This window comes from Globicephala melas, chromosome 11, assembly GCF_963455315.2.
Source record: "Globicephala melas chromosome 11, mGloMel1.2, whole genome shotgun sequence".
Lineage (NCBI taxonomy): Eukaryota > Metazoa > Chordata > Mammalia > Artiodactyla > Delphinidae > Globicephala > Globicephala melas.
The window spans coordinates 80,302,370-80,325,884 of record NC_083324.2 but is presented as its reverse complement, the minus strand read 5'-3'; the positions used below and the strand labels follow the sequence as shown (position 1 = coordinate 80,325,884).

Here is a 23,515-nt window from a genome sequence, read left to right as displayed (position 1 = left end):
GCACGGGCTGGAAGCCAGGAGACTTGGATTGACCTAGCCTTGCAACTTTCTAGCTCTGTGACCTTGGGGAAGTCACTTTACCTTTCAGTTTACTTTTCCTGTAATCATCTCCTGCCCCCGAGCACTGTTTTCAGATTGGATGTAATAATATGAAAATACTAAGCCTTAGATAAATGTCGTTGAACCTGTTTATCTTTTTGATTAACTGAGTTTTCTAAATTATATCAACATTGTGTTATGCTTTCTCGCCTTCTCCCGCTGCAGTTAAAAACTAAAATTGAAGTACAATCTTACCCAAACTCCAGTGGGGACACTGGCACTGGGAGGTGGTGGGGGGGTAGGAGTTTAGGAGAGACCAGCCAGAGTCGAGGAGCTGAGACAAGGAAAGGAGGGCGGAGGAAGGGACCCGGTGAGTGACCATCACACCTGCGGCATCCGAGCAGAGCCCCCGGAAGTCAGCATCTCCCACTCCGGCTGGACTTTGCCGCTGTGTGCACACCTCAAAGCCAGAAGTTTATGGCTCCCACCTGCTCAGCCAGACAGGAAGCAGCGTCTCCTCCCCAATTCCCCCCACCCTACTGTGGTCAAGGGAGGGGTTCCAGGAAACCCCATCTCCCTGTGACCTCATGGCGTACTCTGCTCCCCACCCCAGGAACCGGAAGGACCAGAAGGAGTGGAGAACTGGATGACGGGGCCACTGTTGGGAAATGCTGGGTAATTTGAGATGCCCTGGAGTTTGGACCCACTCAGCTGATAGGTGGTGGCCAGGACTCTGGGAAGCACAAGAGGTGGAGCCAGGTGGCTCCTCTGTCCAGACACTCCTGCCTTCCCCTCGCTCAGCCTCTCATTCCTTTCCCTCTGTGACTCGTAAAAGTGACTCCATTTCAGGGAAAGAGGATTCATGTGGACTGAGACAGAAGCCTCAGTGGACGGGCTGGGGAAGGCACCATGATGCTCTCCACCCCCTCCCACAAAGGGGCCGCCTGTTCTGAGTGCAAAGGGCCCCTGGAGGATGCAGTGACCGCCACCTGTGGACACACCTTCTGCTGGCACTGTCTCCCCCCACTCTCCCAGATGGGTGCCCAGCCCTCCGGCAGGGTCCTGCTCTGTCCCCTCTGCAAGGAGAAGAAGCAGACCGAGACCCTCTTGGTCCCCGTGCCCCTGGGCCCTCTGGGGGAGACTTACTGCGAGGAGCATGGTGAGAAGATCTACTTCTTCTGCGAGAACGATGCCAAATTCCTCTGTGTGTTCTGCCGGGAGGGTCCCTCCCACCAGGCCCACGTTGTGGGCCTCCTGGACGATGCCATCCAGCCCTACCGGGTAAGAAAGGTAGGGTCAGCTTGGGGCTGTTTGAGGCAGGACAGTACCCCAAGGTGGTGAAGGGAATAGGGCGGGGATCTTCATGTAGGGCACAGCCTCCACATCAGGGGACCCCAAGGCTCTTGGGACCCTGGGGCAGTCTCAGACTGAGGGGGACGTGGTTCCTTCCACTTGGATGCGTGACCTTTCACGTCTTGGGGAAATTCAGCTCCAGCCCCGAGAAGACCTTGCGGTGATGGAGCACAGAGAATTGTAGCCATGGCTTCACTCTTTAGGGAAGGAAGGAGAGCAGGCTGTCCTGCAGGTCATGGGCAGGGTGGCCTTTGTCTCCCTGGATCCAGACTGGATATGGGGTCTAGCAAGGCCCTGACTGCCGGAGCTCAGAGGGAAGACAGGGATGGGGAAGGCATCCAACAAGCACTGCTCTTCTTTTTGAGAAAGGGAGGTGTGGCAGTACAGCAGCCCATCTGGTCTTGGGGACATTATGCACTCCTGTCTGCCCCTCAGATCTCTCTCTTGTCACTCAGTCACCAGGTCTGGAAGTGGCCTCCGCAGAAATATCTCTCATCTTTCCCTCTGCATTTCCCCCACTGCCGAATCCAGGCTCTCACCATCTGTCACCCAGAGGCTCCAACAAGGTCCCTGTCTGCATTCTTACCTTTCCCCTCACCCTCCAATCTGCTGCGAGGCAGAGCTTCCCAAAACACAAAGCCCGTAATGTCGCTGCCCTGCTCACAATCATTCCGTGGATCCCTAGTGCCCAAAGAAATCTCAAGTCTTTAGCGAGGCATCCAAGGCCCCTTGGAGTCAGGATCCTGCCTTTATCTGTCAGCCACCCTGCCCGGGCACCATGTGTCCAGACAAACTGACCGTTATGTACCTGCTGTTTGTTGAATTAACACTCTTTCCTGCTTCTAATACTTTTCACATGCAGTTCCTTCCTCCTGGAAAGCTCTCCTCTCTCCTGACTCTTTTTATTTTTAGCCATTTTACCAATTTTTAAGTGTACAGTTCAGAAGCATTAAGTACTCTCCTCCCCCTCTCTTACCCAACTGGAAATTTATCTTTCAAGGCCCACTGTAACCGGTTTCTGCTTTCGACAAATTTCCCTTGTCCCTACAGGCAGAATTGTCCCCTCCACTGTGCTCCCATCTCACTGTGTGCACACCTTGATTATTGCATTTGTCCGTTTGTATTTTTTGTTTTAAACAAGTTTCTTTTTTTTTTTTTTAAAATTTTATTTATTTATTTATTTATGGCTGTGTTGGGTCTTCGTTTCTGTGCAAGGGCTTTCTCTAGTTGTGGCGAGCGGGGGCCACTCTTCATCGCGGTGCGCGGGCCTCTCACTGTCGCGGCCTCTCTTGTTGCAGAGCACAAGCTCCAGACGCGCAGGCTCAGTAGTGCGGCTCACGGGCCTAGTTGCTCCACGGCATGTGGGATCCTCCCAGACCAGGGCTCGAACCCGTGTTCCCTGCATTGGCAGGCAGATTCTCAACCACTGCGCCACCAGGGAAGCCCTGTCCATTTGTATTTTAATCACTTGTGACCGACTCCATCTCTAGAAGGTGGTCTTTTTTTTTCTAATTTATTTATTTTTATTTGTTTATTTATTTTATTTTTTGGCCGTGCTGTGCAGCTTGTGAGATCTTAGTTCCCCGACCAGGGATCGAACCCAGGGCCCGGGCAGTGAGAGCACCATGTCCTAACCACTGGACCGCCAGCAAGTCCCGATGGTGGGCCTTTTTCACCTTTGAATTCCTCAGCACTTAACGGTGTGCCTGGAACATGGTAGACAATTAATACCTGTGAGTTGAATTATGAATTAAGCCGCCTCTTTCTGCCCACTCTTCTCTCCACAGGACCGTCTCAGGAGTCGGCTGGAAGCCCTGAGAATGGAGAGAGATGACATTGAAGACATGAAGAGCCGGGAAGACCGGAAGCTCCAAGTGCTCCTGGTAAAGGCCACATTATTGGCCACCTTCTCCTTTGGGGGTTTTCTTTTTTTTTCTTTTCTTTTTAATTAATTTTCAACTGTTTGATTTCTATTTGGTTGTTTTCCAAATATGCTTTTTCAGTTTTCTTTTTTTTTTCTCTTTCAAATTAATTATTTTTCCTATTATTCCCATTGTCTTTAAACTTTTTTAAACATATTTCTAATATCTGAAGTTTAGGTGATGTTTAATTTCTTCTGACCCTTCATCCTGTTAGCTTATTTTCTTGTGAGCTTTCCTTGCGGTTCTCACATTTGGGGATCCCACATCTGGGATGTCTCCAGTCAGCACCTTTCTTTCTTTGTTCCAAGCGGGCAGGGTGGATGGTCCAAACAGCAGTGAGGGCCATGTGAGCAGCCAGTATCTGGAAGGAACACTGGCTTCTCAGTTTGATCACTCCTCTGGATCCTTCTCTTGTTTACTTCTGGTCCTAAGAAGTTCCCAAATTTTCCCATCAGCTCTGTTGGACGTTTTAAGGATTCCTGTAACTTTTGAGAGTTTTTAGTTGTCTGCATTAAATAACTTTTGGGAATATATATAATTTTGTTCTAAAACATCAAAAATCCACCTAGCATCCATGAGTAAAATATTTCACACGGACATTTGTGACAGAACAGTGTCTTGTAAGAAATCCTGATTTTCTTCATTTAGAACACCACTCCCCCCCATATATCATATGATAACGTCGTTATTTGTAGAGTGTAACTATTTTCTTAATTCTTGAAAGTGTTTTTATGTTTTGCACAAATTTCTGAAGTGATAATCCTCCACTCTAATGAATAACACATGTACATGGCCAGAATTACTGTTTTTCTTTCCTTTCTTGTAAGGGTGCATTTTTCTCCCCCAACTCCAGTTTTATTAAGGTATAATTGAGAAATAAAAATGCATATGCTTAAGGTGTGCAACATGATGTTTTCACATATGTATACATTGTTTCCTGTAACATTAAGGTAGTTTTGGTAGAATTAGGTGAATTTAGTCTTTTGTCTCTAGTTTCAATGCTTCCTCCTTAGCACTTCTTTGACTCTGTAAAAGTAATCTCAGTTTGGATTTTCTGTCTATTGCAGTAGCTATTTAAAATGATCCTAAGTTCAATTTTCATACAGCTAGGTAGTATTTATTGGTTATACATTAACTGATGGTTTTTAAAATTATTATTCCCAGTGCTGAGAAAATATGACCTGTAGGATTTCATAAAGTTAATGGCACATTTTTTAGGCCTAAAACCTTGCAATGTTAAATAATGTTTTCTGAAATATTAAGTGTTAAATAATATTATTTGAAAATAATAATTTAATAACTTAATTATTATTTGAAAATAATAATTTTCAAATAGTATTTGAAAATTATGTCCATACTCCGTTTAGTGCTCAAAAATGCATTTCATAAGTCTACCTGTGTAGTCAAACTTCAGAATAAAGTTATTTGACACTTTATTTGTTTTTAAAATTCACTTTATTTAAACAAAAACAATTTATCCATTTCTCCCACTTGGAAATACCCATCTAGGGGTTTTCTTAACAGACTCTGGGGAAGCCTGTTGTCTAGTATCCGTTGCTGAGCTGGAAAGAACGGGCTGACTGTTCTTATTCACCTCCCTGCCTCGGCAGAAGGGCATTTGGAGTCAAGGTTATGGAATCCCAGAACATGAGAGCGGGAAGTGGTTCTGACATCTTCTAATCCCGGATCCGTCTTGCCAGCCATTATTTTTCAGAGCAGAAAATTGATGTCCAGAAAAGTGCTGCTCCCAAGGTCAGACGGCAAAGCCGTCTCATAATGAAATGGCTAGAACCTGGGTCTCTTGACGCTTAGTCCATTGCTCTTCCAATTACAGTCTGTCCGCCTGAAAGCATTGCCTTCAGATAGGAAGCTTGGGGCCAGAAAGTGTATATCAGTGTCTGCATTCCAGTACTGACCACAAGGCTGACCCCGAGGACAGTAGGTTGATGGTGAGGCAATATCTGCCTCCCGCCCATCTCTTCTCTCGTGCTACAAAATTTTCTGGGAGGAAATCCACAGTGTGGGAATTTCTGGTCCCTTGACCAAGGAGACAGAGTTTGGGGACAAGAAGATGTCTCCAGCATCCCTCATCTCCCATCAAAATACACCCTGTAGGGCTTCCCTGGTGGCGCAGTGGTTCAGAGTCCACCTGCCAATGCAGGGGACACAGGTTCGTGCCTCGGTCCGGGAGGATCCCACATGCCACGGAGCGGCTGGGCCCGTGAGCCATGGCCGCTGAGCCTGTGCGTCCGGAGCCTGTGCTCCGCAATGGGAGAGGCCACAACAGTGAGAGGCCCGCGTACCGCAAAAAAAAAAAAAAAAATACGCCCTGTAGATGGCGACCTCGGTGGCTAAGAACAATGCCACACCATGCTCTAATCACAGCTTCCTTTCGCTTCGATTGCTCTCTAAGAGATCATCTCCACCTGACTCTAGGGATGGTATGGGAGGGTTAGGATGGTATTGCAGATGTGGAAGGATGTTTGAAAAGTTCAACATGGCTCTGAGAGTATAATGTGCATTATTATTAGAATCTCTAGGTGAGACAAGAGCATCGCCCTCATCGTTGGTAAGTTTATCGTGACACCTACCTCCTTGTACCACAGTATTATTTGGGAGAATGAATCTTGGAACTAGTTACTCCTTATCCCTTTTAATCAAGTTCATAGATGATCCTCTGGGAACCCAGCTCTGTGAGCTTCTCCCTAACCAGGCCTGTCTTTCTACCCCTCGTAGACTCAGATTGAAAGCAAGAAGCAGCAGGTGGAAGTGGCTTTTGAGAGGTTGCAGCAGGAGCTGGGGGAATATCAGCATCTCCTGCTGGCCAGGCTGACGGAGCTGGAGCAGCAGATCTGGAAGGAGAGGGACGAGTATATCTCGAAGCTCTCTGAGGAAGTCGCCCGGCTTGGAGCCCAGGTCAAAGAGCTGGAGGAGAAGTGTCAGCAACCAGCAAGTGAGCTTCTACAAGTGAGAGACAGCCCACCAGCTCATGGGAAAGGAGAGGGAGTCCACAGGAAGGGGACACCATACTGGGGGCTGGAAGATGCTGGAGAAAGACAGGAAAGGGAAGGGGAGATTACTTCTAATGAGAGGGACTGATGGTTATTGGGTTCCTTCGGCCCAGAGAGGTTACGGAGATGTAGTCCCAAAAAGGTTGGATGACTTTCCCATGTCACGCACCATGGTCATGCCAAGGGCTTTGGAGTGAACTTTGTAGTCAAGGGCTTGAGCGTCAGCTCATCTAGCTGTGTGACATTGGCAAATCTTGTAACCTCTCTAAACATGGGGATAATCATAGCACCTCCTTCATAGGGTTGTTGCAAAGACCGTGAAAAAACAAATTCATGCAAAATGTTTAGCGTAGTCTCTGCTTCACTGAAAGGACTCAGTAAACAGTGCCTGTTGTGATTATCATTATATTATCCTGTTTCACATCAGGTCTGGCTGATAACTGAAGGCCTGGTCCCTGCTAACCACCATCTCCTAATTGTTGGAGGCACAACACACTCCTAGGATGAGGCTGAGACAGAGAAAGCAGCTCAAATGAACTGACAACACAGTCCCACATTAGTACGGAAGCATGATGTAAATGAACAGTCTGATGAGTAGGTAATTAGAAAGATCACCTCTCTGGAGGAGGAGAGTTTTGAGCTGATATGCTAAGGAAGAAAGGATGTACAGAATCCCTGATGGGGAGGATGTATGGAAACTAAGTGTATCTTTTTCTTTTGTAGGATGTCAGAGTCAACCAGAGCAGGTAGGGCCCACTGCCCAGTCCCACCTGCTTTACACTTGACCTTGAGACCGAAGGGGGAGGGGCACTCACTGACTCCCCCCACCCCGCCCCCACAGGTGGCTACTCAGAAAAGCAAAAGCACTCCGACAGATACACTCTCTCATCCACTCATACATAAACAGCCCCAATTTACTAAGGTTTGTATTCTAAGGTTCCTTTTAAAACTGATTGTTTGGTATTGGGGACGTACTTTTTTCCCTGAGAAGTGAAGTTAAAAATAATAATTACGTTAGGCTGATCCAGGAACATTTTATTTAATCCCTGAAATTATTAGAGCTTAAGTCAGTATTTAACACCGTTTAAAATGTCAGTCTAAAAAAATAATAAATAAAAAAATAGCCTAGGGGAAATATTTTGTATAGAATATGATAAGCACAAAACTTGGGAAGACCAGTCTGTTCTTTCAATCATTTTTCCCACTCAACTTTCCAATTTCTTCAAAATTTCAAATGCTACAATAAAAGGACAGCAACCAGCAGCTGAGAGGCATTACTAATAGCAGGGCTCCGTTCCTTTCTAAGCATCAGCAGTCTGCCGTGGGCTGAGCAGAGACACAGCAGCTAGGGAAGACTTCTCATATACTGTGTGCGCATGTATGTGTAGGGGGGCTGAACTCAGCTGTCCATGAATCAGGAAGTTCTCTAAACATACTCTCAAAGAGTGTCAGAGATTTAGATCTAGAAGGGCCTTCAAGGTCTTCTGGTCGGGTGAAGAAACTAAAACCTAGAGGCGAAGTGCTTGCTCCAGGTCACACAGAGACTGACAAGCAAAGACTGAGCTGGAACCAGAATTGAGGGCTTTTTCACTGCAGTATAGGATTTCTTTCATCTCCTTTTTTCATCCCTGCACAATCTCTTTCCCTTTGTACTGAACAGCACAACAAATTAGAAAGACTGTGTAAGGCTGTTTTTCAAATGGTACTGTACCGCCCTCTAGAGGCTAATGATCTCTTCCCTTTTGGTCCCCACAGGTCCATTCTCTTAAAGCACCTACCTCTAATTCTTGAGGAGTGGTTACCATGTGTTCCTCTTAGGTCTAGCTGAAATGCTCTTGCTTTAGTAGCTACACATGTCCAGCAAAGATAAAGGGATGATACTCAATCTAATTATTCACCACAGATGCCAACATTCTTTAGTCTGATTTTAGCCTCATTGGGTCTGGATGACCCAAACATTATTTTTGGAATTAGAACCTAACTGGTTACCAATTTGTCTGCAGGTATGAGATGAAGACTTTTGTGAGTCCAGAGGCCATTTCTCCTGACCTTGTCGAAAAGATCCGCGATCTCCACAGGAAAATACTCACCCTCCCAGAGATGATGAGGGCGTTCTCAGGTAAACAGGAAGGGGCAGCAGCTCTCCCCATTCCCATCAGTTGCCCATCTGCCTTCCATCCAGCTCCATCTTTCCCCACCTTCCAAACCTGGCTCAAGACATCTTCCATCTCTTAGGCCCTCCTTTAGTGATCCCCCTCTGCCCAGGGAGACCATTCCCTCGAGCATCTCCTCTCCCCAAGGACGGGCACTGCACTGAGAGGCAGGAAGGTGAGGACTACATCTCTTTCATAGCAGAAGCCGAGCCTTCTTCTGTCCCTGATGTCACATTGTTCCCAGACCACACCACCCTTTTGGGTGCCTATAAGAAATAATAAGTCACAGATCTTTCTATTTTTGCTTCCCTCAGAAAACTTGGTGCATCATCTGGAAACAGATACAGGTAAACACTTGGGGGCTTCGGGAGCCATTCTTTCCTTTATCCGTTTGTGAATTCATCCTTTCAATCCAAGGCAGCAAACAGAGCAATTAAAGATATGAACTCTGGAGCCCGATTGCTTGGGTTCTCTTTGCTCGTTATGAGACACTAACAAGTCATTAAGCCCCTTTGTCCCAGTTTCTTTATCTATAAAATAGAAAATATAATAGTACCACCCCACAAGTAGCTGAAGATAAATGAATTCATGTATGCAAAAAGCTTAGTATGAAACCTGGCACATAGTAATTAATATTAGTTACTTGTATAGATATTATTTATTCAAAAATATTTATCAAGTGCTTGTTTTTTTTTGTCCAGCATTGTGCTGGACTCTTTATTGACTTTGACAAATACTGAACAATTTTTAAAATAGCATTTACTTTTAAATTGGTGCTTAATTTAGAAACTATTCCCAAAACATCATCTCATTCTGCTTCTCAAATTAATGTGCAGAAAACTCACCTGGGGATCTTGTTAAAATGTGGATTCTGATTCACTAGGCCTGGAATGGGGCCCAAGATTCTGCATTTCTAACAAGCTCCCAGCAACAGCGGATGCCCCTGGTCCATGGACCTCACTTTGAGAAGCAAAGCCTTATAGCACAGCACCACTTGCGGGTCAGGTAGAGCTGTCATCTTCTGCCTCCTGGAACAAAAGGGGGAACTGAGGTTCTGAGGAGCCGGGACAATGGCAGGCTGCACAAGGCCGGTGCTCCTTCTGCCTCGCACTCACAGCACACGTGCTCTAGGGGCATTTTTTGTGCTGCCAGCTCTGTTGATGGCCACACCTTCCTCCCAACAGGGGTTGTCACTCTGGACCCTCAGACCGCCAGCCAGAGCCTGGTCCTCTCCGAGGACAGGAAGTCTGTGAAGTACACCCGGCGGAAGCAGAACCTGCCCGACAGCCGCCTGCCCTTCGAGGGTCTCCCGGTGGTGCTGGGCTCCCCCAGCTTCTCGTCGGGGCGCCACCGCTGGCAGGTGGAGGTGCAGCTGGGGGACGGCGGCGGCTGCACGGTGGGGGTGGTCGGGGAGGAGGGGATGGGGAAAGGGAAGCAGGGTCTGAGCGCCGAGGAGGGCGTCTGGGCGGTGATCCTCTCCCACCAGCAGTGCTGGGCCAGCACCTCGCCGGGCACCGACCTGCCGCTGAGCGAGATCCCGCGCCTCGTGGGCGTCTCCCTGGACTACGAGGCGGGGCACTTGGCCCTGCTCAACGCCGAGACCCAGGAGCCCATCTTCACCTTCACCGCCTCCTTCTCCGGCAAAGTCTATCCTTTCTTCGCTGTCTGGAAAAAAGGTTCTTGCCTTACTTTGAAAGGCTGAGGCTCAGCCTCCGAAGTGCGGTGCAGCGCCCGGGGATCCAGCTCCAACCCCTGGGCGAGTCGTCGTGCCCAAGACTGCGGGAGGACACAGGATCTCCGTCCCTGTGGCTTTGTAATTCTTTCACTTTATTTATCTTATGTCCTTCAACTCCCTGACGTTCCTGGTCCCCTCTGCTGACGCTCCCGCCTTCTGTGCGCCTCCGAGTGGAGAACCAGAGGCAGGCGAGGCTGTGCCCAGGACACCAGCAAAGCTGGGGAGCCAGTAGGTTTTTAAGAGGAAAAAAATCTAAAAACTGTTTAAAGCTTCAGAATAACCGTCATGGGAAAAAGCAGAATTTTGTGGCGTTTGCACTAATTTTTTCAGTTGCCTGTTTTTATTGGGGCTTACACATGGAGGTACTTCCACCTTTACAGACCTTAGGGCCTCTTCATCCAGCCCTGGGTGCACCCAGGTCACCTTCCTTTCCGCTCGTTTCTCTTTCTCACAGAGAATGTCCTAATTAAGTGTGCCACCCACCCAGACTCCTGCGTTTCATGTGTCTAATCAGTGCTGATGGGGCTGAAGGAAAGGTTTAAAGCCAGTGGAATCTCTGTGACCCAGACACATCCTGCCGGTTCTTTTACTCAGGACTTGCCTGAGGGCAGTCTAGCCAGATCCCGTTCTTCAATAAAACGAGGCTTGTGTTCAGTTCTTAACTAACCTCTTAAATATTTATTATTGTTACTGTTGTTACTATTATTGGACGCAGAAACTAACCACACATTAAAATACCTTCACAAAGTATGAATCTCTGTAATGATGATTCTCACACCACCTCCACCCTTTCTGATTCTAGCTCTCTTTCAAGTTTAACACTTACATTCCCACCCTCCCACCCCAAGCTCCGAAAAAATCTACATTCATCCCCAGTCAGGTTCCCTCTAGTATAGATCTACCGGCACGATTACCTTTTGTGTAGTATGAGCCCTGCTCCTGAAGTGTGGGGTCAGATGGCTTAAAGATACTCTAAGCGCAGGTACCATATGTGAATTTCGTTACAAAATTGTAATACGAATCACTGGGATGTGAATAATTACCCCTAATTTAACTGAGCAAATAGAAGTCCTTGATACAAATGAAGCCAGAGGTATTAGGGTTTCTTCTGTCACCTTGTGTGACAGGCAGGACCATGCTGTGTTTAACCCAGAAAAAAATCAAATTGTTTGGTAGTCCAACCTAGTAGTAGTAGTAACAGTAGCAGTATTGCCTAATGTTTATTATAAAAGTAGTATATACTGTACTCCTGGTTTTAAAAAGATTCAAACGTTTTCAAAGAGTTAAAAGTCCCTCTCTCCAATTCACGTACTCTTATCACATCTTGTAGGCAACCACTGGTAAAACATTTTTGTTTATCCTGCCAGTTTTGTAGACAAGTGTATTTAGCTTTCTTTTTTTTAACAGATATGAGATTATACCATAAATACTCTTCGCAATCCTCCCCCTCAAAGAAGAACGATATGCAGCACATGCCTCATTGTAACACTTGTCAAACATTACCCAAGTCAAAAGTTATTTTTCAAAAATACACATCTTCCTTTGAACCTTTTAACAAACCTGTGAAATACAGAGGACTTACTTTGTTTTTCTCGTTCTGTGGTTGAGAAAACTGGCACAAGTTAAAGGAACTTGTCTGACAGGTTTCCCAGCTGGTCTTTGTAATCTTCAGGAAGTGGAATCCAGAGGTCCTGGTCCTCAGTGCCTCAGTCCAGTGACCTTACGAAGAAGCTCAGACTTTCCAAACAGACAGGTCATATGGGGCTTTGTTTCATTTTCTCTGCCCTGAGCTAGTGTTTTTGTCAGACAAGACTTTTTGGTTGAGTATGAAAGAGAAAAAACAAATGAACGACTTACGCTGTATCTCCAAGCCTCTAGTACTTCTCATTTTAGGGTGGTCCAGGAAACAGGGGCGTGGATATGCACGTTTAGAGGCTCTGGGCCAAAATAAAATTGCCCTGTATAAATAAAAGAGAATTTAGAAGCCTGAGGGGAAGGTTTAGGAGTAGCCAAGACCTGAGAATGAGGACTGAGAGCTGCCTGGAGGAAAATAATCCATTTGGTGGCCCCCCTGGAGAGTCTGAGGATATCTGTGTTGCAGTGTTTGTGCTGTAAATCCGTCCTTGTATCTCCTCTACAGGTTCCTCAGCACAATCTCCGTTGATCTCAATACTTCTGTTAGCACTGCTGTTTTCTGGGAACGTGAGAGTGATGTGTTCTGTCCACTACTGGGCAGGAGGCAAAAAGAGATCCCACATCTTCTTTATCCACTCCTCTGTTGGTGGGCATTTAGGTTGCTTCCATGTCCTGGCTATTGTAAATGGTGCTGCAATGAACATTAGGGTGTGTGTATATTTTTGAATTATGCTTTTGAATTGTGTTTTCTCTGGGTATATGCCCAGGAGTGGGATTGCTGGGTCATACGGTAGTCCTATTTTTAGTTTCTTAGGGAACCTCCATACTGTTCTCCATAGTGGCTGTATCAATTTACGTTCCCACCAACAGTATAAGAGGGTTCCCTTTTCTCCACACCCTCTCCAGCATTTACTGTCTGTAGATTTTTTTTTTAATTTTATTTATTTATTTTTGGCTGTGTTGGGTCTTCATTTTTGTGCGTGGGCTTTCTCTAGTTGCGGCGAGCGGGGGCCACTCTTCATCGCGGTGCGCGGGCCTCTCACTGTCGCAGCCTCTCTTGCTGCGGAGCACGGGTTCCAGATGCGCAGGCTCAGTAGTTGTGGCTCACAGGCCTAGTTGCTCCGCGGCATGTGGGATCTTCCCAGACCAGGGCTCGAACCCGTGTCCCCTGCATTGGCAGGCAGATTCTCAACCACTACACCACCAGGGAAGCCCTACTGTCTGTAGATTTTTTGATGATGGTCATTCTGAAGATGTGGTACATATATACAATGGAATATTACTTGGCCATAAAAAGGAATGAAATTGTATCATTTGCAGAGACCTAGAGATGGACCTAGAGACTGTCATACAGAGAGAGGTAAGTCAGGAAGAGAAAAACAAATATCATATATTAACGCATATATGTGGAATCTAGAAAAATGGTAAAGATGATCTTATTTGCAAAGCAGAAATAAAGATGTAGAGAACAAATGTATGGATACCAAGGGGGAAAGGGGTGTGTGTGTATGGGGGGGGGATGAATTGGGAGATTGGGATGAAAAAAAATGACAGAGAGGGCTTCCCTGGTACCGCAGTGGTTGAGAGTCCGCCTGCCAATGCAGGGGACACGGGTTTGTGCCCTAGTCCGGGAAGTTCACACATGCCGCAGAGTGGCTGGGCCCGTGAGCCATGGCCGCTGAGCCTGCGCATCCGGAGCCTGTACTCCGCAACGGGAGAGGCCACAACAGTGAGAGGCCCGCGTACCGCAAAAAAAAAAAAAAAGACAGAGAGAGAGAGAGAGCCCTCATAAGAGCTGCCAGTCTGCTGGATTACATACACTTGAGGTGCCTTAGAGGACCAGAGGGGTGATTATAGGGAACTTGAAGGGCATCTCTCTGAAGCCCAAGAACTGTGATTAAAGCAGGCTGGATGTGATGGGAACTGGAGCCGCGGCAATGCATCATCTCTGGTCCACTTGCTTGGCTCTGCGTGTGGGGCGCATTTTTCAGTCTATGGGCGGGCTTGCTGGCTTTACTCGTGTCCTTTATTTTCCTGCTCATTTCAGTTCTTTCTTTTATTCTGGCTTCCAGTTTAGAGTTAACTCAATAATACTCCTTCATTCTAGGTACATAATCATCAGCCCGTGCAAGGTCTTCTTGTTTTATTTATATTTTCTCATTTATCTCCAATTCTCATTCACATTGTCCTCACCCCTGCAGGCAGCTACTCTCTAGTGTTTTCCATGTATCCTTGGATACAGAGGGATCTTTGAATATATAAATAGTATGGCACTAGATCTGTTTCTTACTTTTTAAAACCCAGTACCATGATTTTTAAGATCTAATTGTGTTGCTGTATATACATCTGGTTTATAGCTTCTAATTGCAGAATCGTATTCTACAATACACATCACCGCATTTTATTACATTTTCTTTTGGCAAAGGGCTTCTGGGTTACCTCCATCTGCCTATGACAACAAGCAATGCTGTGATGGACTTCCCTGGTGGCCCAGTGGCCCTGGTGGACCACCAGGCCCTGGTGGTCTGCGCTTCCACCGCAGGGGGCACGGGTTGGATCCCTGGTCAGGAAACTAAGTTCCCACATGCCTCGCAGTGTGGAGGGGGGAAAAAAAAGCAATGCTGTGATGAACAGCCTAATACTCTTCCCCGTGTAAGAGCCTAAGATACAGCCCAGGAGAGGATGGCTGGTATTTGCACACTTAATTTCCTTAATTACCACCAAATTGCTCCCCAGAATGGCTATATCCATTTACACTTCCGCCAGAGGGGCTCTGAGATTTCTGCTCCCCTGTAACAGGGAAGAGCTAAATCAGACTCCATGTTGGATCTGTTTCTTTGACTTTCACACATAATGGCCGGACTCAGGGAACCCTGCTCCTCTGCCTGGCACTTAAACTAAAGTGCCTTTGTTCAGCTCACAAGGAGACAATCTGACCCTGCCCACCTGTAAATGGCTGAAATTAACACATCCCCTCACCGAGGCTGGCCATTCCAGGATGCGTTTCGCAAGACTGATGGCCCTTTTCACTTTACTTCCTCACTGCCTCTCCCTCTCTATTTTGCCTTTTTGCTTTACTTCCCTCTCTGATTCTATAAAAGAAACTGGCATCCAGACCCCGATAAGATGGTTTTTCAGAGACACTAGTCTGCCATCTTCTCAGTCTGTCGGCTTTCCGAATAGTTGTATTCTTTACCTCAATACCTCGCCTCCTGATTCCTCGGCCTGTAGTGGGGTGGCGAGCGGGAGCTTGGACTCGGTAACACCCCACCTCACCTCAACAATAGGTACTATCAAACTTGCTAATTTCTGGAAACCTGCTGACTGTAAAGTGATCTCTCACTACTGTTTTATTTTAGCTTTTTTCTGACTTCCCGTGAGGGTGCATATCTTCTGGAATTTTCTATCTTTCATTCATTATTCAGTTTTCCATCTTCCTTTTGTTGACTTCCAGGAATTTCTTGCATATTTAGACATTAACCTGCTCATTTTAGACTTGAAAATACGACTCATTTGTTAACTTTGATAATGGTGTTATTCATTAGGTTAAAATCTCGAATTTTGTAATAAATTTCATAAATTTTCACTTTGTGATTTATGTTTTTAAGGTCTTTTTCACCACCACAAGATCACAACTCTCACCCTTCAGAGCCTACCGTAGCTATTCCAACTCCAAATTCCAGAGAAAGGCTTTTGATTGGCTCAGTGCTGATTTTTGTGCCAGATTGCAAGTCACTAGCCAGTGTGTCTGGATGACACTTGATAAGATATCCATCTCAGGGCCAATCGTTGTGGCCAAGGTACCTGGTAAGTTACTTAATGCCTCTGAATCTTAGTCTCCTCAAGTGAAAAAGAGATTTAAAAAAAAAAAAACAAAAACCTGTTCTATCAGATTATTATGAGTTTTAAATGGATTATCAATGTACTATGGTTCTGGAACCCAATTCCAATGTGGGGCAGCAGCGGGAGGATGGGATGGTTTCCCCACATCACCAGCAATTCTCTGGACACTAGCCGCGTGTCCTACAAGTCAGCTCAATTCTGACACTATCTACCTGGAGATAGCATCAGATTCCACAGGTTAGGGATTCAGTCCCACAGGACCATCCTCCACTTCAGAGGCCAGTTGCAAGTCCAGGTTGTTACCTGTACATCTGACCCACTGGCTATAAATCAGAGGTTCCCACGACCCCATCCTTGGGTTCAATCAACGTTCTAGTGTGGCTCACAGAACTCAGGAAATCTGCTCACTCACTAGATTACTGATTTATTACAAAGGATATTAAAGGGCATGAATCAATATCCAGTTGAAGAGATACATAGGGTGAGGTCTCGGACAAAGGGGCTTCTGTTCTTGTGGAGTTTGGGGCCCAGCACAGTGGCACATGGAAGCATTCTTGTTCCCCACCTGGAAGCTCTCCGAACTCCCTCCCTTTTGGGTTTTTATGGAGGTTTCATCACACAGGCACAATTGATTAACTCACTGGCCATTGGTGATTGATTCAACCTCTAGGCCCTCTCCCCTCCCTGGAAATCAGGGGAAGAGACTGAAAGTTCCACCCCTTTTCCTGGTTGGTTTCCCTGGCAACCAGCCCCAATCCTTAGTTGATTTCCAAAAGTCACCTCATTAACATAAAGCCGCTTGTTATTCATAACAAGCCACCCATTTCACCTTTATGGCTCTGAAGCATTTTCAGGAACTGAGGACAAAAGATCAAATATTATAACAAAAGATGCTACCATTGTTTTTATCCTTCAGGAAATTCTGAGGGTTTAGGGAGCTGTGAGCCAGAAACTGTGTACAAAGACCAAACATATATGAGAAATACATCTGAATGACCAAATATATATATATATATATTTGTTTTTAAATAAATTTATTTATTTATTTATTTTTGGCTGTGTTGGGTCTTCGTTGCTGCACGTGGGCTTTCTCTAGTTGTGGAGAGCGGGGGCTACTCTTCATTGCGGTGCACGGGCTTCTCGTTGCGGTGGCTTCTCTTGTTGCAGAGCACAGGCTCTAGGCACGCGGGCTTCAGTAGTTGTGGCATGCAGGCTCAGTAGTTGTGGCTCATGGGCTCTAGAGCACAGGCTCAGTAGTTGTGGCACACAGGCTTAATTGCTCCGTGGTATGTGGGATCTTCCCAGGCCAGGGCTCGAACCTGTGTCTCCTGCATTGGCAGGCAGATTCTTAACCACTGTGCCACCAGGGAAGCCCTATATATTTCCTATAAATCACAATATCGCAACATGTAATAGGCCTGGTACAGCGCTTGGCATTTAGTAAGCAGCTAAGATTGCTCGTGAAGTTGGGGCAAATTCCCTTAGAATGAGACCCTGGAAGGAAGCTCAGTGATTGATGTCTCAGATGACTGGTCTGCAGAGTCAGAATTACACTGGCATAAACCACTCAAATGTGCACCAAACAGAACCTATTTATCAATAGAAGTAAGGAAATCCTCAATTATCCTTTCTTTTTCTCATGTGTGATAAAGAAGTCTGTGGTCAAAGTCCAAAACTTGGGATAAGTCCAGCACTCTAGGACAAACATAACCGAGGTAGCAGAACTAGAACCTCAGACACTCAGAGCCACGGGTGAAGGAAGGAGTGGAGCCAGGAGTGGCCTCTGATCACGGCCAACTTTCCTGCATCTCTAGGGCTGGATGTCCCCTGAATTCATAAAGAAGTGCAGCTTCATTGCCGGGGGTCAGAGTAGGCAATTAAAAAAAAAAAATGTATTCTAATTCACAGAAGAACAAGAAAATTAAACTAATGAGAACTGCTGTGTAGATTATCTTTAATTGGGGACTACGGGGCTATCACCAGTGAATATTATTTTTGTAAATTCTCTCCCACGCCATTAGAAAGAAGACACAAGAGCTAATCATCCTTATGATCACAATAAAGCCATTGCCACCAGCACCATCCCCTCACAGCAGTCTCTTTGTATAGGGATTTTGAGACTGGGTCAGTGGCTCTAAGAACTATGCAGAAGAAACAGTGAATGCAAACAAGTCAAGGTGCCCCCCTGGAGATGGGAATGCCTACTGTTCTGATCTTGGCTCAGTCAATGACCTTGACCTTGGAAAAATCATCCAATTTTCCCAGGGCCTAAAGAGCAATGGGATCCCTTCTAACTCTGAGACCTCGTGACTTACCTCCTCTCCTCAGGGAGCTGTCCATCTAAGGGAGTGAAGAGCGAGTACTGCTTCTACCCTCTAAGTATCACCTTGTATCTCATAGGAATGGGGACTAATTTCAGATACTTCCTTCTAGGTCTCTTGGGAAAGCAATGACCTCACACCTTTGTGCTCAGTGAAAACCATGGGCTCTAGAAACAGGAAGGCCTTGATTCATACCCTGACTCAGGTTTTAGTTGTGTGACCTTTAGTGGTGAGACCTTAGTCTCCCTGAGCTTCTAGACTCCTGGTCTGAAAACTGGGAACAAGAACCCACCTTAGGATTGTTATCAGGAATAAATGAGACAATACACGTAAAAGCGCCGAGCACAGTGCCTAGTGCAGTTAAGTATCAACAATGCTGCCGCTGCTAACAATGACTTAAAATCTTGGAGCTGGGAAGAGCCTCAAGGGATGATCAGATCCAGGTTTCTATCTTTAGGCAGAATCTAAGGATGTCCTCTTACAGATAAGGCAAAATACATAAATACAGAAAATTAAAGAAATGAGAAAACGGCTATTTCCTCCAATAAATGAGACCCCGGGGGGGTTCCTCTTTTTTTTCCCCCCCAAGAAGGTCAAGAGCTATCAGGGGCTATGTTTTCCTCAAAGGCCTCGTTCTCTCCTCCTGAAGCATGCACCAGGATCACATCACCTTCCTTGTTATGCTATCTTCTGGGGTAAATTCATAGAGGCACTGCAGGTTTGCTATGGGAGTTTTTGAAATTTTCATCTTAAATTTATAGCTGATGAGTATAACTCGCCCTGAGCTTCACCATATTGTAAGCTATCATGTTAAAAAACAATTACATTTCTGCCAGTGGCACTATGAGTGGTCAGAATTTTTTTTTTTTTCAGTTTCACAAGAAAACGGATGAGTACACTGACCTACTCAAGGAATTTTTTTTTACTCTTTAAATCCTGAGTGGCTGTGAGAGTCGAGACTGAGACTGGAATACAGCCAGGTCCCTGTGAGGAATGCACATTCCGAGAAAGGATAAGTTGGGGGAAAACCACCCAGTGGCACAGGAGATAGGAGGGGAGCTTTTCCTGGGAATCCTTCTGAGAAACAGAATCCCTGGCCTAATGTATGGATAATGTTTTCGTTTATGGGTACGGACCCCCAAGCCAAAAAATAAATATAAAATGGTATCAGACCGGTATTACATCTGGGTTCCCTGGCTGAAGCACTGCATAGAAGGCTCTCAAAAAGGCCTGCTGAAGAGGAGCTCAAAATAAGTTACTAAAAACACATGAAGAAATGATCCCCTTCCACACCGGAAGACACAAACTGGAGGAGTACAACCCCAAGAACTTCAACTATAGAACAATCTAAAAGAGACTAAAAATGGGAATTTTTAAATGATTAAAGAACGAAAAGGAAAGAAAAGAACACGAAAATCTAGTGCTAAGAACCAAGTAGAACTAGACATAAAAATATAAATGAAAATAGTCTTATTGACTTGGTCAAACAATAGATTAAATGCAGATGCAGAGACAGTTTATGAATTGAGGAAATAAATGTAAATGACAGAGAGATAATGAAATGGAAAAGCGGAGAAAAATTAAGACACCTGAAGAGTGGAACGTGAAGCTCCAAAATATGACTTACCGGAGTTCCAGGAGGAGAGACGAGAGAAAATTGAGAGAAGCAGTATTTTAGGAGACACTGAGTCTGAGTTTTCCAGAACTGATAAGAGGTAGCAAGCATAGATTCAAGAAACACAGGTACTGAACAGGATAAATAATGACAAACTTACCCCTAGACACAGAAACTGAACAAAAGAAAGGCAGAAAAATCTGAAAAGTAGCAAGGAGAAGACGTCCCAAGGAGCAAGTCAACAGTAAGCAGACTTCTCAACAGCAACAACGTAGGCCATGAAATAGACCCTCGACCTTCTTCTTCTTCTTCTTTTTTTTTTTTTTTTGCGGTACGCGGGCCTCTCACTGTTGTGGCCTCTTCCGTTGCGGAGCACAGGCTCCGGACGCGCAGGCCCAGCAGCCATGGCTCACGGGCCCAGCCGCTCTGCGGCATGTGGGATCTTCCCGAACCGGGGCACGAACCCGTGTCCCCTGCATTGGCAGGCGGACTCTTGACCACTGCGCCACCAGGGAAGCCCCCCCCCTTTTTTTTTTTTACAGTGCAAATGCATTGGATTTTAATCTTTAATATCTAACATTGCTTTAGGACATGTTTTCTCTGAACCAGAAACAGAATGCTAATTGCATAAAAATATACACATAGAAAAAATAGTTCTCCATTTTCCCGGGGAAAAGACAGTAACTTCTAGAATACTCAAGTGTTTTAATTATAAAGCCTTGGTCATCTCATTTATTAGCTCTGTAACATGCATATTTAAACATTATTAGACAACCGTTAACAATTTATAAAGGTAAGGTGCCATTACTAAGTAGCTTCTCCTGTGAGTGGATGTGTCCCTTCTGCCACCAACAAGGCAGCAATATGGTTAGTTTAATTTCTTGAGTACATGATCCATTGCTGCAAACGCTAATTCTCTTCTCCACCCTGTGCTTATCTGTGCATGTATGTGAGCTGGTTAGATCGCACAGGCAACCTCTCTAACTTCACTAGTAAGATGAGCTGGGCTTGGGCTTTCGATGCAGACTGACCGTGTCTGTCTGCATCAAGTGATCTGACCTATCCTTGGTAGCAAGCACTCTCCGAACTGCTTCCTCAAAGGCCGCTGCGACATTCGTGGCATCTTTTGCACTTGTTGCAAAGTAAGAATAGTCGCCGTTGTCCCTGCACCAGGCTGGTGCTTCTTCTGCAGACAGCTGCCGCTCTCTGATGTCAACCTTGTTACCCAAAATCACAAAAGGAAAGCTTTCGGGCTCTTTCACATCCGCATATGAATTCTTTTTTCCAGTTACTCAAGTTCTGGAAGCTTTGAGAATCATCAACGCAGGCAACAGTCAGAACCTCTGTAAAATGGCGTCCTTAGGCTTCTGAATCGCTCTTGACCGGACGTGTCCCAAATCTGCATGGTAACAAAATGTCCAACCACCTCCAAATCTTTACTTAAAAATTCCACACCTATTGTATGGAAGAGCTGGGTATCAAACTTATTAGTCACATATCTGTTCATTCGAGAACTCTTCCAACTCCACCATCTCCGAGGAGAATTACTTTAAAAAGCGATGATTTTCCTGCCATTATTAATCTCAAGATCTCTGATTTCAGAACCTTTAATTGTTCAGTTCAAACATCATCATTGCCTCTAGGACTGTCTGGAAGATTCACCTGGACACGGACAACAGGGAAAGCGGTTCACCACTGTGCCGTGCTCATTATAGGAGTGCAGGGAGTTTCTCGCGGCCACACGGTGGAAGCCTGGGAGCTCCTGTCTGGTCAAGGACCCGGCAGGCAGGACGCGTCGGTGGCACTGCTGACCCTCGAACTTCTGAAAGAATTGCCATTAAACTAAATTTCTGTTCTCAGCTAAATTCTAGCTCCAGAATGAGGAGGAAATGAAATTCACAGAGAAAAAAAGGTAGTTTACCACAAACCTTTGCTGAGAGATCTCCTCACATTTCCCTCTCAGGAAGAGGGAAGTTAAACCCAGGAGGAAGTGGGGGGGGGGTGGTGCGGAGATGCAAGAGGCAGCCATAAGAAGGGGCACTGATGAACGTGTGAGAAGCAGAAGGAAGCATTAAGTCCGTAGAACAACGATAATAGTGACTAATTGGAGGTATATTAAGACTAGGCGTGTACAAGATTGTTTTCAGACATCAAAATATGAAGGAAGGGACTTCCCTGGTGGCCCAGTGGTTAAGAATCCGCCTGCCAACGCAGGGCACACGGGTTCGAGCCCTGGTCTGGGAAGATCCCACATGCCACAGAGCAACTAAGCCCGTGTGCCACAACTACTGAGCCTGTGCTCTAGAGCCTGTGAGCCACAACTACTGAAGCCCACGCGCCTAGAGCCCGTGCTCGACAAGAGAAGTCACCACAATGAGAAGTACATGAGCCGCAACCAAAGAGTAGCCACCGCTCGCTGCAACTAGTGAAAGCCCGCGCAGCAACCAAGACCCAACGCAGCCAAAAATAAATGAATTTTTTAAAAAAAAGAAAAAAAAATTTAAATATGAAGGAAAACCTGTATGAGAAGTAAAATTAATCATGGTTTACCTCCTGGTGTAAGTAGCTTGGACATACACATGGTAATGAACATATTCAAGTACTGCGTTGGCTGGCCAAAAAGTTCGTTCAGTTAATGAATACGTTGTTCAAGAAAGTTCTTGGCGAGGTGGGATAGGGAGGGTGGGAGGGAGGGAGACGCAAGAGGGAAGACATATGGGAACATGTGTTTATGTGTGACTGATTCACTTTGTTATAAAGCAGAAACTAACACACCATTGTAAAGCAATTATACCCCAATAAAGATGTTAAAAAAAAAATTCTTGGTGAAAATGAAAAATGTGTCTTATTTTTACTTAAAACTGAACGAACTTTTTGACCAACCCTATACTTACCTGATGTTAGGCCTACACTGAAGGGATGGGAATGCGTGGGGAGTGTGTGTGTGTGTGTGTGTGTGCGGTGGGAAACAGGGAGAACAGAGCTAAATCTTCCTTCTCCACAGTGTAAAATTAGAGGATAATGCCCCAAACTCATGTTATTTACAAAAAATGAAGGTGAACACCAAAATAGTCTGCTAAAAAGGATGAACTAGGCGACTGGGGAGAGGAATAGGGCAGGGCACTGTTCTTTTTTCCTCTGTAATAAGCACTGTAGATGTTTGACCATATGTGCAGATGTAGCTCATAAAAAACAACTTAAAATATGAATATAAAAATTTTTAAAAATCTGTTGAATAAATCTTGCTAGCAACTTTCTGTACTAGGATGGCATCATACATTTTTATTATTACACATTTTTATTATTTTGCAAGGGTCTTCTATGCTGACACTTTATCTTCTACAGCTTATTGTAGAAGTATGACACTCATAAAACTCATCAAAGCAACAATGACCTGAATGCATTAATACTTTGTTCAAATGGAAATGTTCCCATTTTAATAACTATTAGCTTTTAATTATACAATAATCACCTAAAAGTTTCAAAAACCCCTCATTGTTGTATAAAAACTCTTTCCAAGAAAGGGTAAAAGGCATTTTGAGAATATGAAATTCTTTCATAAATAAAGGGTTAGTAGTGTATAATTTTAGGGGACAGTTCACATCAACCAACAAAATAAATTTAAATTTTCAAGAATATGCTAGTACAGATGCAGAAAAACAAACATTATATGATATCACTTATCTGTGGAATAAGATGATACAAACGAACTTATTTACAAAACAGAAACAGACTCACAGACTTAGAAAACAAACTTATGGTTATCGAAGGGGAAAGAGGCGGGGAGGGATAAATTAGGAGTTTGGGATTAATGTATACACTACTATATACAAAATAGATAAGCAACAAGGACCTACTGTAGAGCACAGGAAACCTTACTCAATATTC

At 45.2% G+C, this 23,515-nt stretch overlaps 1 protein-coding gene and 1 pseudogene across 1 annotated transcript; one reads left to right on the top strand and one right to left on the bottom strand.

Moving 5' to 3' along the window:
* The first annotated feature begins 951 nt into the window (after positions 1 to 951).
* Positions 952 to 10,180, top strand: TRIM15 (tripartite motif containing 15). The gene is made up of 7 exons (XM_030849754.2): positions 952 to 1,320; positions 3,180 to 3,275; positions 6,051 to 6,281; positions 7,049 to 7,071; positions 8,329 to 8,444; positions 8,793 to 8,825; positions 9,663 to 10,180. Exons 1-7 carry the CDS (start codon positions 952 to 954, stop codon positions 10,178 to 10,180), a joined length of 1,386 nt encoding a protein of 461 aa, XP_030705614.2.
* A 10,436-nt stretch (positions 10,181 to 20,616) lies between these two features.
* LOC115848812 (ras-related protein Rab-9A-like) lies at positions 20,617 to 21,202 on the bottom strand (annotated as a pseudogene).
* Positions 21,203 to 23,515: the final 2,313 nt, after the last annotated feature.

Excerpts from the sequence above, each read along its gene's own strand:
- TRIM15 (XM_030849754.2), top strand. The coding sequence starts at position 952 with ATGCTCTCCACCCCCTCCCACAAAGGGGCCGCCTGTTCTGAGTGCAAA. Across the intron at positions 7,072-8,328 it reads GTCAGAGTCAACCAGAGCAG|GTATGAGATGAAGACTTTTG; the intron begins GTAGGGCCCACT and ends ATTTGTCTGCAG. Across the intron at positions 8,445-8,792 it reads GATGATGAGGGCGTTCTCAG|AAAACTTGGTGCATCATCTG; the intron begins GTAAACAGGAAG and ends TGCTTCCCTCAG.